The sequence below is a fragment of the Scyliorhinus torazame genome, chromosome 7 (genome assembly GCF_047496885.1).
Source record: "Scyliorhinus torazame isolate Kashiwa2021f chromosome 7, sScyTor2.1, whole genome shotgun sequence".
NCBI classification, from domain to species: Eukaryota; Metazoa; Chordata; class Chondrichthyes; order Carcharhiniformes; family Scyliorhinidae; genus Scyliorhinus; species Scyliorhinus torazame.
Window position 1 is genome coordinate 283,218,875 of NC_092713.1, and position 14,203 is coordinate 283,233,077.

Sequence of the window (14,203 nt, forward strand, 5' to 3'; positions counted from 1 at the left end):
CATATATATATACATACCTCAGTATTTATTTAACTCAAAAAAAAGGGAGGGAGATGTCATAATATCCACTCATGCATATAATGAGATGCAGACAGGCAGTGATTGACACATAGGATGACCAGTAAGCAAACAACACAGCACAGCCAATCATCAGACAGGACACTACCACTATGAAGCCAGAGGGCACTTGGTTCCCCACTCTCTCGGGACCCAGCTACTGAGACAGTGAGAGTCCACGAGCTAGCAAGCACAAACACCATGCGGTAGCTAGTAAATCTGGTCAGGCTACTACAAGGTCACCAGTCAGATCAATATAGTGTCGACCCACAGCTGACTATGTACAGCAGTTCATCTAGTTGAATAAAACAGTGTTGGATCTTCTCCTGTGTTAGACGTCTGTTTCGAACATCCCTGCATCGAGTGCAGTCCACATCGAACCAAACTGCCTAACACATCACCTCCCACAGTCCAAAGATGTGCAGGTTAGGTGGATTGGCCATGATAAAATTGCCCTCAGTGTCCAAAAAAAGTTAGGTGGGGTTACTGGGTTACGGGGACAGGGTGGAAGCAACGGCTTAAGTTGGGTGCTCTTTCCAAGAGCCAGTGCAGACTCGATGGGCCGAATGGCCTTCTTCTGCACTGTAAATTCTATGATAACTAATACAATGCGATTTGAATCTTCCTGCAGGTAAATAGAAGGAACTGCCAAAGAAACAGATTTACCTCTGCACAAAATCTATGGATGATGGGAGGCAGTGGCATAGTGGTATTGTCACTGGACGAGTAATCCAGAGGCCAGGATAATGCTCTGGAGACCTGGCTTAGAATCCCACCAGGGCAGATGGTAAAATTTGAATTGAATACAAATCTGGAATTAAAAGTCCAATGATGACCATGAAACTATTATCGATTGTCGTAAAAACCCATCTGGTTCACTAAGATCCTTCAGGGAAGGAAATCTGTTGTCCTTACCTGGTCTGGCCTATATGTGACTCCAGACCCACAGCAATGTGGTTGACTCTTAAATGCCCTCAGTGATGGGCAATGAATGCTGACCCAGCCAGTGATTCCCACATCCCATGAACGAATAAAGAAAAATGTTTGTGTGAAGCTAAAGTAGTTGCAGAGGAGGAAGGAAGGGAACAATGATCTTCCTTTGCTGGCACTTAGTCTAAATGATATAATATGTACTTTGTTATGAAAATAAAGAGTAGACAAAATGAGTGGGGGTATATTCCAAATATGGAGCTGAATTCTCGTGGTGCACCAGAGATGGGTTAGGAGGCAGGAGCAAAGTTGCAAAATAGTGGGTCAGATCAGCTGCATGACATGTTCCTGCCTCAGAGCAGCGGGGAGGTCAATGGGGCAGAAGCTCCCCCCCACCCGACAGCACATAGCCAATTAGACCCATTAATGAGCAGTTGCGGGAATGTTAATGATGCCAACGGATGGGTGAACCCCAGTTAAGACTGGTGATGGTCATTTACCTGGAGGAGACTCTCAGTGTCCTCTGCCACTTACCCCAGTTTGGACACTCTGTGATACGACAGCCACCGATGGTTGAGTGCAATTTTTAATTTTTCCCTTTGTAGCAGAATGCCTCCATTTTGAGGTATCCTTCTGACTGCCGCAGCGGCGTGCACCTCTCCCAGTGATGCAGCTAACTGGCCATCATCCTGGCTTCTTCTATTGGGCTTCCCATTTTTCCCATTTCCCTGGTCCGCCTCCCTTAATTGCACTGGACTCCAGGAGGCGAATTCTCAATTGGTAGCCTCTGAAAAGATCACGACTGCTCTGCCACCATAGCCACTTCCGGCTTCGCAGCCTGGAACTGAGGCTGATGTCAGTCTGGCAACTCAGCGGGCAAAATTTAACCCATAGTTTCTAAATGAATATACCCACCAGATGCAGTTAAATGTATATTTTCTTGACTGTACATTTTTTTAAAAATGCCAAGTGAAGACCTCCTTGTAGATCCTCAGAGTGATGACTGCACATAGCCTACTTGTCTAATGTTCCCCCTGTGTTTAATTTGCTCAATTTATTCCAGGTGTTACTTCATCCACTTGTTTCTTAAAATGGCTCTGACTGCATGGTATGGTTAACATTGTTGCTTTACAACGCCAGAGTCCCAGGTTCGATTCCCGACTTGGGTCACTGTCTGTGCGGAATCTGCATGTTCTCACCGTGTCTGCGTGGGTTTCCTCCGGGTACTCCGGTTTCCTCCCTCAAGTCCCAAAAGACCTGCTTGTTAGGTGAATTGGACATTCTGAATTCTCCCTCAGTGTACCTGAACAGGCGTCGGAGTGTGGCGACTAGGGGATTTTCACAGTAACTTCATTGCAGTGTTAATGTAAGCCTATTTGTGACAATAATAATAAAGATTATTATTAAGATCATTAAAAAAGCTGAAGAAGGGCGGCACGGTAGTACAGTGGTTAGCACTGTTGCCTCACGGTGCTGTGGACCCGAGTTCGACCTCGGCCCTGGGTCACTGTCCGTGTGAAGTTTGCACATTCTCCTCATGTCTGCGTGGGTCTCAGTCCCACAACCCAAAAAAGATGTGCAGGGTAGGTGGATTGGCCACACTAAATTTGCCCTTAATTGGGAAAAAAGAATTAGGTACTCCTAAATTTAATTTTTAAAAAGCTGAAGAAAACAAAAGCGGAATTAATTGAGGGAACGTAGGGGGTCAAATTGTCAAGTATTGAACTTTTGTCAAGTTTCTGATACGCTATAGTGTTGTCTTTTTACAGCAGGCCCATTGGAGTCATGCTGGCGGCTGCTTCTATTTGTGTACCTCCTTTTTTTTTAGTCTTCAAAGACCATCCTAGCACTTGCCTGACAGCCTGTGACATGCGATAACTGCCGCCAGGAAATGTAATATTGCTGTAAAATTGTCTGCTGGTCAAACCTTGCACTGTAGTTTATTTCTGTTTTGACTGTGTCTGCTTGAGAGAAGCAGAGGTCAGATGCTACACTCTACGTGCAAGCTTGTCCACCCCCCCCCCCCCCCCCACCCCGCCCCCTCCCCCCACCTCCCGGTTGGAAGAATTTTCTTCATTATGGGCTGCTGAACCTTGAAGGCCCAATTTCAGGCAGTCATTTATGTTCCAACAAGCCCACTGGTTTTCCAAACTGCTGTTGACCGTATACAGTTGCCTGGCAGCCTATTGCAGAAATGTTCCAGTGTATTATTATTGAGCAATGCCGTAGAGTTTTTTATGAGTTCCTTTCCTGTGCAAGCTTTGTTTTAAAAAAAAGCGAAGCAGCTGCCCTGATGATTCAAAACAGAATCAAACTGCACAGACCAGAGAGAACTGTGATTGAAGGGAAAAACAGTTTGGACGAGTATTCCTATTACACCGTTTTACTGGTGTTCCATTTTAAAGTGTGCAAGAGCAGTTCGGACCATGTAAAGTTTCAGGCAAGCGACCACTCGGAGCAACGACTGCAGAAAAACTTCAGATTTATTTTACTTATATATCTACCCCTCCTACGCCCCAAAGGGTCTCCCAAGTGTGGGCCGGGATATTTATGTCACAGAGGGCACTGGATTAAGAAGGGTCGCTCCCCTCTCCACCCCTTCATCGAGGTAAATTGTACTCAGCTGAGGTACAGTGGTTCTGAAATCGCAGATCTCTCGGCCTCCTGTCCGGGTTATAACTGACCAGTATTCTTATTTCCCGTTTTAGTGTTTTTTCCTTCTGGGTAGAGGTGCTTCCCTCAGTCTCCGAGGTCAGGAGAGGAATATTGAGTCCCACTCCATGCTGTTATCGGTTTCACCCATGGAGGCAGTGGCGTAGTGGTATTGTCACTGGACTACTTAACCAGAGATCCAGAGTAATGCTCTGGGAATCCAGATTCAAATCCCGCCACTGCAGATGGTGAAATTTGAATTCAATACAAATCTGGAAATGATGGCCATGAAACACTTGTCGATTGTTGTAAAAACTGGTTCACTAATGTCCTTTAGGGAAGGAAATCACAGGGCAGCACGGTGGTGCAGTGGTTAATGCTGCTGCCTCACGGCGGCGAGGCCCCAGGTTCGATCCTGGCTCTGGGTCGCTGTCCGTGGGGCGTTTGCACATTCTCCCTGTGTTTGCGTGGGTTTCGCCCCCACAACCCAAAGATGTGCAGGGTAGATGGATTACTAAACAACCAGTTAATTGGAAAAAATGAATTTGGTGCTCTAAATTTTTTTTAAAAGGGAAGGAAATCAGTGCAGTGCCATTCGGCCCATCGAGTTCGCACTGGCCCATGTAAAGAGAACCCCACTTAAGCCCACACTTCACCCTATCCCAGTAACCCCACCCAACCTTTTTGGACACTGAAGGCAATTTGTCATGGCCAATCCACCTAGCCTGCACATCTTTGGACTGAGTGAGGAAACCGGAGCACCCGGAAGAAACCCACGCAGACACGGGGAGAACGTGCAGACTCCGCACAGACTGTGACCCAAGCCGGGAATCGAACATAGGACCCTGAAGCTGTGAAACAACAGTGCTAACCACTGTGAGACTGCGCTGTCCTTTCCTGGTCTGGCCTACATGTGACTCCAGACACACAGCAATGCGGTTGACTCTGAACTGCCCTGTCAAGGGCAATTAGGGATGAGCAATAAATGCATGGCGACGCTCGTGTACCATAAACGAATTAAAAGTACACAATTCTGAGCTTGTGGGTGAGATGGTGCAATTTCCTTATCCCACTGCTTCCTGATCTTGTTTTTCCTGACAACGCATATCAGTGTCCTAGTGACAGCTTGCACCAAGTATCAAGGGCAATGTCTGACCTCAAGTGCCTTCTCTTTATAAAAGAACAACTGCAGAACCTGCTGATTATTGTGAATGGCTTATCGTTTCATTCCCCACTGTAAAAACGGGCTCCAAGGGATGTTTTTTACTTCTGTCGGGGCAGATTGAGACTGTCACCACCGACTCAGGTCAGCTCACACTGCCTGAAAGCCCAGATCCTCGAGGAGTTTGGAATTTTCCAAGTTGATATATTCACCCCCCTCTCAACACAGTGCTGGGTGATCCTGAAAAAAGCATGGCCCACTTTCCTGTTAATGCATGAACTTCATCTGGTTTTCAGAAGTTGTTTGTGTACAAGTTTGCGCCCGAGCTATTTGGACTGGCGAGCATAAATTCTTACATTAACCATCGCACCGTTTTAGAATGTATTTCTTTTTTTAAAAATTCCACAAAATAATATTCTTCATCTGTATATTGGTGCAGCTTCATTACTAAAGCTAAAAATGAAAACTAAGCATCTTTCATCGGTGTACCAATGGTCTGAGGAACCCACGTTTATGTGACTGAAAATGAGTTTAGCAAACTACACAGAAGCATTTGGATTGGATTGGATTTGTTTATTGTCACGTGTACCAAGGTACAGTTAAAAGTATTTTTCTGCGAGCAGCTCAACAGATCATTAAGTACATGAGAAGAAACCAGTTTACCAGTTACATTGGTGTGCAGTAGTCAGTTCTTTGGTAATTTGAAAACAATATTTATAAGTTTTTAAAAAGTGACACCATACACCTGAAAAAAAAACAATTTTAAGAGTCTCCTCGTAGGCCCGTAACCAGATGCAATTAGCAGAAAATTGACATGATAATTAATTCGATCTGGGGATGTGGCCACTTTGTCAGTGGGACCAATTCCCACGTAACTTTTTTTCAACTGGTGCAAAATTTTGCGAAAACTTGATTTGCTGGCTGCAATTTGTGCTTGAGATTTTGTGATCTTTGGCGCTGATTTGGCCAATTTTGGATGTATTGCCCTGATGAAGCAATACAATGTGGCAGATAACTCCAGGCTGTTCCCATTTGGATTTTCAAAAGGCCTTTGATAAGTTACCACATGGTAGATTCATGTCACGAGGACCTCCTCAACCAAGATACAACCCTTGATAGATGTGCCTTCGATGCCATCCCCGCAACACACTACCCGCAACCCGCTCAGGACAACCCCGGCCCGCCATGCAGTCAAAAAGGTCATCCGACAGCTGAGAAACAACAAGGCCTCTGGCGCAGATGGAATCCCCACTGAAGTATTAAAATATGGCAGAGAGGCACTCTCGATATGAATGCTCCACCTCATCGCCCTTGCCTGAACGGAAGAGAGCATGCCGGGAGATTTCAGGGTCGCCGTAATTGTGACCACCTTCAAGACAGGAGACACATCCGACTGTGGAAGTTAAAGAGGGATCTCCTGGTCCCTCTCTGTCCTGGTCCACCCACGTCGACGCTACCACCAAGAAAGCACAACAGCGCCTATACTTCCTCAGGAAACTAAGGAAATTCGGCATGTCCACATTAACCCTTACCAACTTTTACAGATGCACCATAGAAAGCATCCTATCGGGCTGCATCACAGCCTGGTACGGCAACTGCTTGGCCCAGGACCGCAAGAAACTTCAGAGAGTTGTGAACACCGCCCAGTCCATCACACGAACCTGCCTCCAATCCATTGACTCCATCTACACCTCCCGCTGCCTGGGGAAAGCCGGCAGCATAATCAAAGATCCCTCCCACCCGGCTTACTCACTCTTCCAACTTCTTCCATCAGGCAGGAGATCCAGAAGTCTGAGAACACGCACAAACAGACTCAAAAACAGCTTCTTCCCCACTGTCACCAGACTCCTAAATGACCCTCTTATGGACTGACCTCATTAACACTACACCCTGTATGCTTCATCCGATGCCAGTGCTTATGTAATTACATTGTATACCTTGTGTTGCCCTATTATGTATTTTCTTTTCTTCCCATGTACTTAATGATCTGTTGAGCTGCTCGCGGAAAAATACTTTTCACGGTACCTCGGTAGACGTGAAATGAATGAAATGAAAATCGCTTATTGTCACGAGTAGGCTTCAATGAAGTTACTGTGAAAAGCCCCTAGTCGCCACATTCCGGCACCTGTTCGGGGAGGCTGGTACGGGAATTGAACGGTGCTGCTGGCCTGCCTTGGTCTGCTTTAAAAGCCAGCGATTTAGCCCAGTGAGCTAAACCAGCCCCGTGACAATAAACAAATCCAATCCAATCCAATCCAATCCTGCTGACTGCCATGGGAAAGATCATTGCGTGAATCCTCCTCCACCGCCTCTTCCCACTGACCGAAGAGTTCCTCCCTAAGTCTCAATGTGCCTTCAGGCTGTCAAGAGGCACAAGAATATGATCTTCAGCGCGCGACAAATCCAGGAAAAGTGCAGTGAGCAGCATCAACCTCTGTACATGACCGTCTTCGATCTCGCAGTTGTGTAGGATTGTGGAACATTCTCCTCAAATTCGACGGTCACCATTCTCCACCTGCTCCACGATGACATGCAAGCCATGGTCCTCTACCACAGACCCAATATGTGCTCAAACTGGGGTCAAACAGGGCTGCATCATCGCATCAATGCATTTCTCCATCTTCCTTGCAGTGACACTCCACCCCGCCACCCTGAAGCTCCCTGCCGGAGTGGAAATAACCTACAGGACAAGCAGGAAACATTTCAACTTCCAATGCCTCCAGGCCAGAACCACGACCATCCTAACTTCTGGCATCGAGCTGCAGTATGCAGATGATGCCTGCCTCTGCGCACACTCAGAGGCTGAACAACAAACCATTGTCAATGCATTCGCCGAGGCGTACGAGACAATAGGTTTCAGACTAAACATCCAGAAAACAAAGGTTCTCCAAGAAATGGGCAATGTAGAGCAGACACCTCAAATCCTTGGAGAGGTACCACCAAAGTTGCTCTGCTAAATCCTACAAATCCTCTGGCAGGATAGGTGTACCAACATGAACGTCCTCTCCAAGGCCAATATCCCAAGCATTGAGGCACTGGTCATGCTCGACCAGCTGTAGTAGATGGGCCAGATTATCAGCATGCTCGACAGAAAACTCCCTAAACAAGCGCTCTACTCCGAGCTCCACAATGGCAAGCGATCACTAGAAGGGCAGAAGAAATGCTGCAAGGACTCGCTAAAAGCCACTCTATATAAAATCAGCATCCCAACTGCACGTGGGAATGACTTAGCCTAGAATGCACAAACTGGAGGACAAGCATTCGCGAAGGTGCCAAACACCCTGAACGTCGCTGAGTGAAGCATGTGGAGGCCAAACATAAGTAGTGGAAAGAGCTACTTTGAATCCAGAGCGTACCACCCGCCCGCCTCATCAATCACCACCTACCCCATCTGTGGCACTCTGCGGCTCCAGGATTGGTCTATTCAGCCGTCGCAGAGCCCAACCCCCGGAGTGGAAATAAGTTATCCTCGACCCTCAGGGTAGCCAAAGAAGAAGAACTAGATTCACGGCTAAGGTCAATATATATGGATAACAATCTGTCTATGAAACAAAAAACAGGGAGTTGGGCTGAGAGAAGCTACTCAGATTGTCAAAAGATCAGAATTGTATACTGGGATCAAATAGATCACAGTTTGCAGTAACAATTTGAACTCAGGCATCAATAGCACAATTTCAAAATTTGCAGGTGACACCAAATTGGCGTGTGCCGTTAGTATAAAGAAACAAACGAGACAGATTAATAACTAGCAGAATGGGCAGTTATTGGCAACTAATTTCAACGTAGAGAAGTTTGAGGTGGTAAATATTGGTTGGAAGAAAATAAAGCTGCTAACTGCTTGGACAATAAGAGTTTTAAATGGATTGCCATGGATCTGCCTAGTAACAGCAGTAAAACAAATTTAACAAGGCATGATAGGATGCAATCTGCCCAGCAACAAATAGAAATCTCTTTAGTGACAGCAGCATTCAAAAGGCAGGAATGGATGCGACTTTCCCAGTAACGAGATTAACAGGCAACTGACAGAATCAGGTGTAAATCTCTCTACAAGTAGAAACAACGGACGGGATTCTCTCTCCTGCCCCCGGGATTCCGCATGTCGCCAGCTGGCCAATGGGGTTTCCCATTGTGGGCAGCCTCACACTGTCGGGAAATCCCTGGGCTGCCGGCGCAACGGAGAATCCCGACAGCGGAGAATCCACCCCAATTTACCTGGACAACTTAGAAATCAGTGGAGGTATACACATGCTAATTTCTAGATGAGGAATTTGAAAGAAGTAGATAACCAAATGCACAGAATGAAGAATCGAAGAGACAAAATGGTATAATTGCCAGAACCCTCAAAAGCAGTCAGGCCAGTGTACATCTATCAGCCTGAGAGGCGAGTTCACAACTTACCGGCAGGAGTCTAGTTTTACATCTAAGTCTTAGAGTCGAAGCCGTGCAGAATCCTTTGTATAGGCTATTTAAATATCTTCATTGGACTAGAAAAAGACATTCCCCAGACTTTATTACCAGCCCTGTATTGTGTGGTAACTATAAACTGGATTTGACTTATAAATTTATTTAATTTGGATATTGTTTGGGGGAAAGGGAAGTCTTAAGGAATTCAGGGCACTTAGGTATATTTTTGATCAATGGGTATATTCTACATGAACTGTGTGTGTGTTTAGTGATTGATATACTTAATTGTCCTAGAGTATTGTAGCCCTGTTTGTGTCTTGTCTTTAATTTACTAAACCATCTCAATAATTGTTACACGACAGCTAGGAGGTGTGTGTGGGGGGGGGGGGGGGGGGGGGGGAGGTTGCTTTGGGCCAAACAAAGAAAACCCAAGAAGGGGTGTCCTTCTCCATCATTACCCCTTTTAAGTTTTATTTTGTACCAAAATAACCCCACCCCTTTCCCGGCAGGACCATCTGTCACAGTTCTTTGCTTTCACTGAGCATTGACCTTGGTTCTCCTATTAACACATTCTCCTATCTTACTGTTGTGCCACAATCAGCACCTTCTTTAGTCCTTAATGTTATCATTAACACTCCGTTTGTCTTGTCTGCATTTCATCTTGATCAATCTCGCCTTAGCTCTGACCTAACACTAACCTTTTATTCTGCTTCACCTTTTCCACCCGGCTTGCCGACTATATAATTCATCACTTTGTACCCCTCTTCAGCTCTGAAGAAGAGACCTACGGACTTAAAATGTTAACTCTGTTTCTCTCTCCACAGAGGCTGCCAGGCCGGTTGGGTTTATCCAACATTTTCTGTTCTTATTTCAGATTTCCAGCATCTGCTGTATTTTGCTTGTACTTTAGCCGAATAACATTGCTGAGGTTGCATTTAGGAGCAATGTTGCCACCTCTCTGCCAGTTTGCCGGCAGCAGAATGGTCCTACCTGTGCGTGGAGACCACCAGATTGATGGAAGCACCCTCTGGTAAGGGGGGTGAGGGGGAGGAGGGCATCCAAACTGGAGGCTTCTCTGCCTCAAAACCAGGGCTGCATTCTTGAAAGACCACAATCGCAATTCTGCAGAGTGGTTTCCCCTGCAGCCCAGTGGGGATGTTAGCTCTTTGATGATTGGTGTTGAGGCCAGCGAGAGAACACCCTTGTCCAGGCGCCCTCACAGTCCTCAGCCCGCCTCACCAGCCCCTACCTCGCCTTGCTCGCGTTGCTTGCCTCCGATTCAGCTGACAAGTGCAGGAGCTCACCCACGTCCTAAAAAACCCATCTGAGTAAAACACAACAACCAATAAACACAAAGAAGAAATTACCAAACTGGCAAATTAACAAACTGACATATTATCAAATTAAAATGGAGGGGGTGGGGGGGTTAGACCCTTAAAGGGACGCTGCAACACAAAGGAAATTTAAAAGCTTTAAATTAAAATGCTGTTCTGGGGGGTAATGCCCATTGACCATGGAACACGTCCTTAATAAAGGAGAGCAAGCTTCGAGGCAGCCGATTAGTAAGCCATTTACAGGAAGGTTTCTCAGCCGGTATGGCTGATGGCAAGTGTGGGTTATGGATCTCTCAGGTCCTGACATCAGGGTTTCGAAACCGCGGAAGAATCCAGCCTATATTAATTCTGTTGCTCCTTCCACAGCTGGTAGTCATCATAGAATCCCTACAGTGCAGGAGGAGGTCGTTCAGCCCATCGGGTCTACACCGACCCTCTGAAAGAGCAACCTACCTAGACCCACTCCCCCACCCTCTCCCCATAACCCCATCTAACCTGCACATCTTTTGGACCTCAAGGGGCAATTTAGCATGGCTAATCCACCTAACCTGCCCATCTTTGGAATGTGGAAGGAAATTCTTCGAGACAGGATCTACTCCCATTTGGAAGCAAATGGACGTATTAGTGAGAGGCAGCATGGTTTTGTGAAGGGGAGGTCGTGTCTCACTAACTTGATAGAGTTTTTCGAGGAGGTCAGAAAGATGATTGATGCAGGTAGGGCAGTGGATGTTGTCTATATGGACTTCAGTAAGGCCTTTGACAAGGTCCCTCATGGTAGACTAGTACAAAAGGTGAAGTCACACGGGATCAGGAGTGAGCTGGCAAGGTGGATACAGAACTGGCTAGGTCATAGAAGGCAGAGAGTAGCAATGAAAGGATGCTTTTCTAATTGGAGGGCTGTGACCAGTGGTGTTCCACAGGGATCAGTGCTGGGACCTTTGCTGTTTGTAGTATATATAAATGATTTGGAGGAAAATTTGGAGGATTTAAGGGGCATCTTGACAAATACATGAATAGGATGGGAATAGAGGGATACGGACCCAGGAAGTGTAGAAGATTGTAGTTTAGTCGGGCAGCATGGTCGGCACGGGCTTGGAGGGCCGAAGGGCCTGTTCCTGTGCTGTACATTTCTTTGTTCTTTGTTCTTTGTTGTTCTTTGAAAATGTAACTGGTCTGATTAGTAAGTTTGCAGATGACACAAAGGTTGGTGGAATTGCTGACAGCGATAAGGACTGCCGGAGGATACAGCAGGATTTAGATTGTTTGGAGACTTGGGCGGAGAGATGGCAGATGGAGTTTAATCCGGACAAATGTGAGGTAATGCATTTTGGAAGGTCTAATGCAGGTAGGGAATATACAGTGAATGGTAGAACCCTCAAGAGTATTGAAAGTCAAAGAGATCTAGGAGTACAGGTCCACAGGTCACTGAAAGGGACAACACAGGTGGAGAAGGTAGTCAAGAAGGCATACGGCATGCTTGCCTTCATTGGCCGGGGCATTGAGTATAAGAATTGGCAAGTCATGTTGCAGCTGTATAGAACCTTAGTTAGGCCACATTTGGAGTATAGTGTTCAATTCTGGTCGCCACACTACAAGAAGGATGTGGAGGCTTTAGAGAGGGTGCAGAAGAGATTTACCAGAATGTTGCCTGGTATGGAGGGCATTAGCTATGAGGAGTGGTTGAATAAACTCGGTTTGTTCTCACTGGAACGAAGGAGGTTGAGGGGCGACCTGATAGAGGTCTACAAAATTATGAGGGGCATAGACAGAGTGGATAGTCAGAGGCTTTTCCCCGGGGTAGAGGGGTCAATTACTAGGGGGCATAGGGTTAAGGTGAGAGGGGCAAGGTTTAGAGTAGATGTACGAGGCAAGTTTTTTACGCAGAGGGTAGTGGGTGCCTGGAACTCGCTACCGGAGGAGGTGGTGGAAGCAGGGACGATAGTGACATTTAAGGGGCATCTTGACAAATACATGAATAGGATGGGAATAGAGGGATACGGACCCAGGAAGTGTAGAAGATTGTAGTTTAGTCGGGCAGCATGGTCGGCACGGGCTTGGAGGGCCAAAGGGCCTGTTCCTATGCTGTACATTTCTTTGTTCTTTGTTCTTGTTCTTGAAACCCACGCAGACATGGGGAGAATGTACAAACCCCACACAGTGACCCAAGGCCGGAACTGAACCCGGGTCCCTGATGCTGCGAGGCAGCAGTGCTAACCAGTGTGCTCCCCCGTGTGCCGCACCCCAACCCTACCCCCTGCTGCCAGACTTGATGAGTATTTCCATTATTTTCCATTTTTATTACAGCCCCGAATGATTCTGGTATTTCCTGAGGTTGACCTTACTTTTCAACAGAATTCGTCTCACTGCTTTTTATGCCAGACTCTGGTCTTCTCAATTCCAGTTGGAAGATATACCCAGTACTCCTTTTCATCATCATCGATCACAATAAAATCATTCAGATACTGCAATCACTTTGCAGTAACAGAAGTGAACAGATGATAGAGCAATAGACGCCAAGGGGATACCCAAATGATAATATTTCTGGAAAGATAATTTGAACCATTTAAGAAATAGGATCATAGGCAAATAATTTCCAGTGAAATACTGTTGGCAGTTTACTCATGTTTAAATTGATCTGTGCACCACCCTCCTGTGAGAGCAAGTAGGCTTGCATTATTTAAAACTATGCTGTAAGAAAAACAGAGCTGGAATGATGTGAAGGATTTTATTATCGAGTTCCTTTTTTAAAAAAAGAATAATTGTACATGGAGTAAAAGAGGGTCCGCTCATGAATGCTGGATGCCTTTGCTTTAGTGCTGCCCTCTTGGAGCTCGACAGATGTAAATCAAACTGCCTGAGCAGGATTTAGTCATGGAATGATTTCTCAGTCAGCAGTTGCTCGTGCTGTACAGAGAATTGAGGAAGTTCTCCAGGCCTACGGTTGCACTTGGCTGGGATGCGTTGGAAAATTCTGATGTGAATGCCAGCTCAGCCCAGCCCATCCCACGTGCTGTTGTTGCTAAAACACTTCACTGTTAGATATTCCCGACACACCCAGGCTGTCTCTTGTCACATTAAAAAGGCTAAAAGGTAAGGCACAAACAAGTAACGTTACTTTACGTGTCCTGCTCCATCTGAGCCCCTTATGTCTGTCTGTCTCCCCCACCCCCCCTTCCCTTGTGAATCTTTTTGTTGCGAGGAGAAAAAGGTAATAGATTTTCTGTTTCCAATTAGTAACTTTACAATCAAGTTAAAGTAGTGAACGGAATATGGCGATGAAGCAACAGCTGCTGTCAGCGGGTTAAAGCATAGTTATAGAAGTTAGATTAACTCCCCGAACTTTTTGTTGCCATCAAGTTACTCTATATTTAGACTGCTGCTGAACGACTCTCAGCTTTTAAGGAAGTCCTCCAGGAGGTGCTAGTTTTTTTGGAAGGGGAAGAAATTCAAATGTGCTTGGGGATGGCCCGTGGCTGTATCTGGTTTTAATTTTTTTCCTGAGCTTCTGGAGAGAGGCAGAAAGGAAATCACTGTTCTGCTTCACGTTACATTGTGCATGATGATTTCAACGTGTGGAGGGAGTAACCTCCCCTTTTTCCTCCCCCATATCCCAGGGTATCGATGTGCAATATAAAAATCCATGCATCAATTCGCAAAGCTATGG

The 14,203-nt window shown here is 46.1% G+C and overlaps 1 protein-coding gene across 5 annotated transcripts in view; it reads left to right on the forward strand.

The window, feature by feature from the left end:
* Positions 1–14,203, forward strand: part of sgcd (sarcoglycan, delta (dystrophin-associated glycoprotein)) — an 821,304-nt gene that overhangs the window by 543,104 nt on the left and 263,997 nt on the right. For 2 of the 5 annotated variants that reach the window (XM_072512564.1, XM_072512569.1), the window contains exon 1: positions 13,680–13,747. The exons of 2 other annotated variants lie outside the window; for them this stretch is intronic. In XM_072512564.1, the coding sequence (XP_072368665.1) occupies positions 13,685–13,747 (63 nt within the window). In that variant the 5' untranslated portion in view covers positions 13,680–13,684. Of the gene's footprint in view, positions 1–13,429; positions 13,630–13,679; positions 13,748–14,203 lie in introns of those variants that run through there. One more of the 5 variants, XM_072512565.1, reaches the window with a different exon arrangement.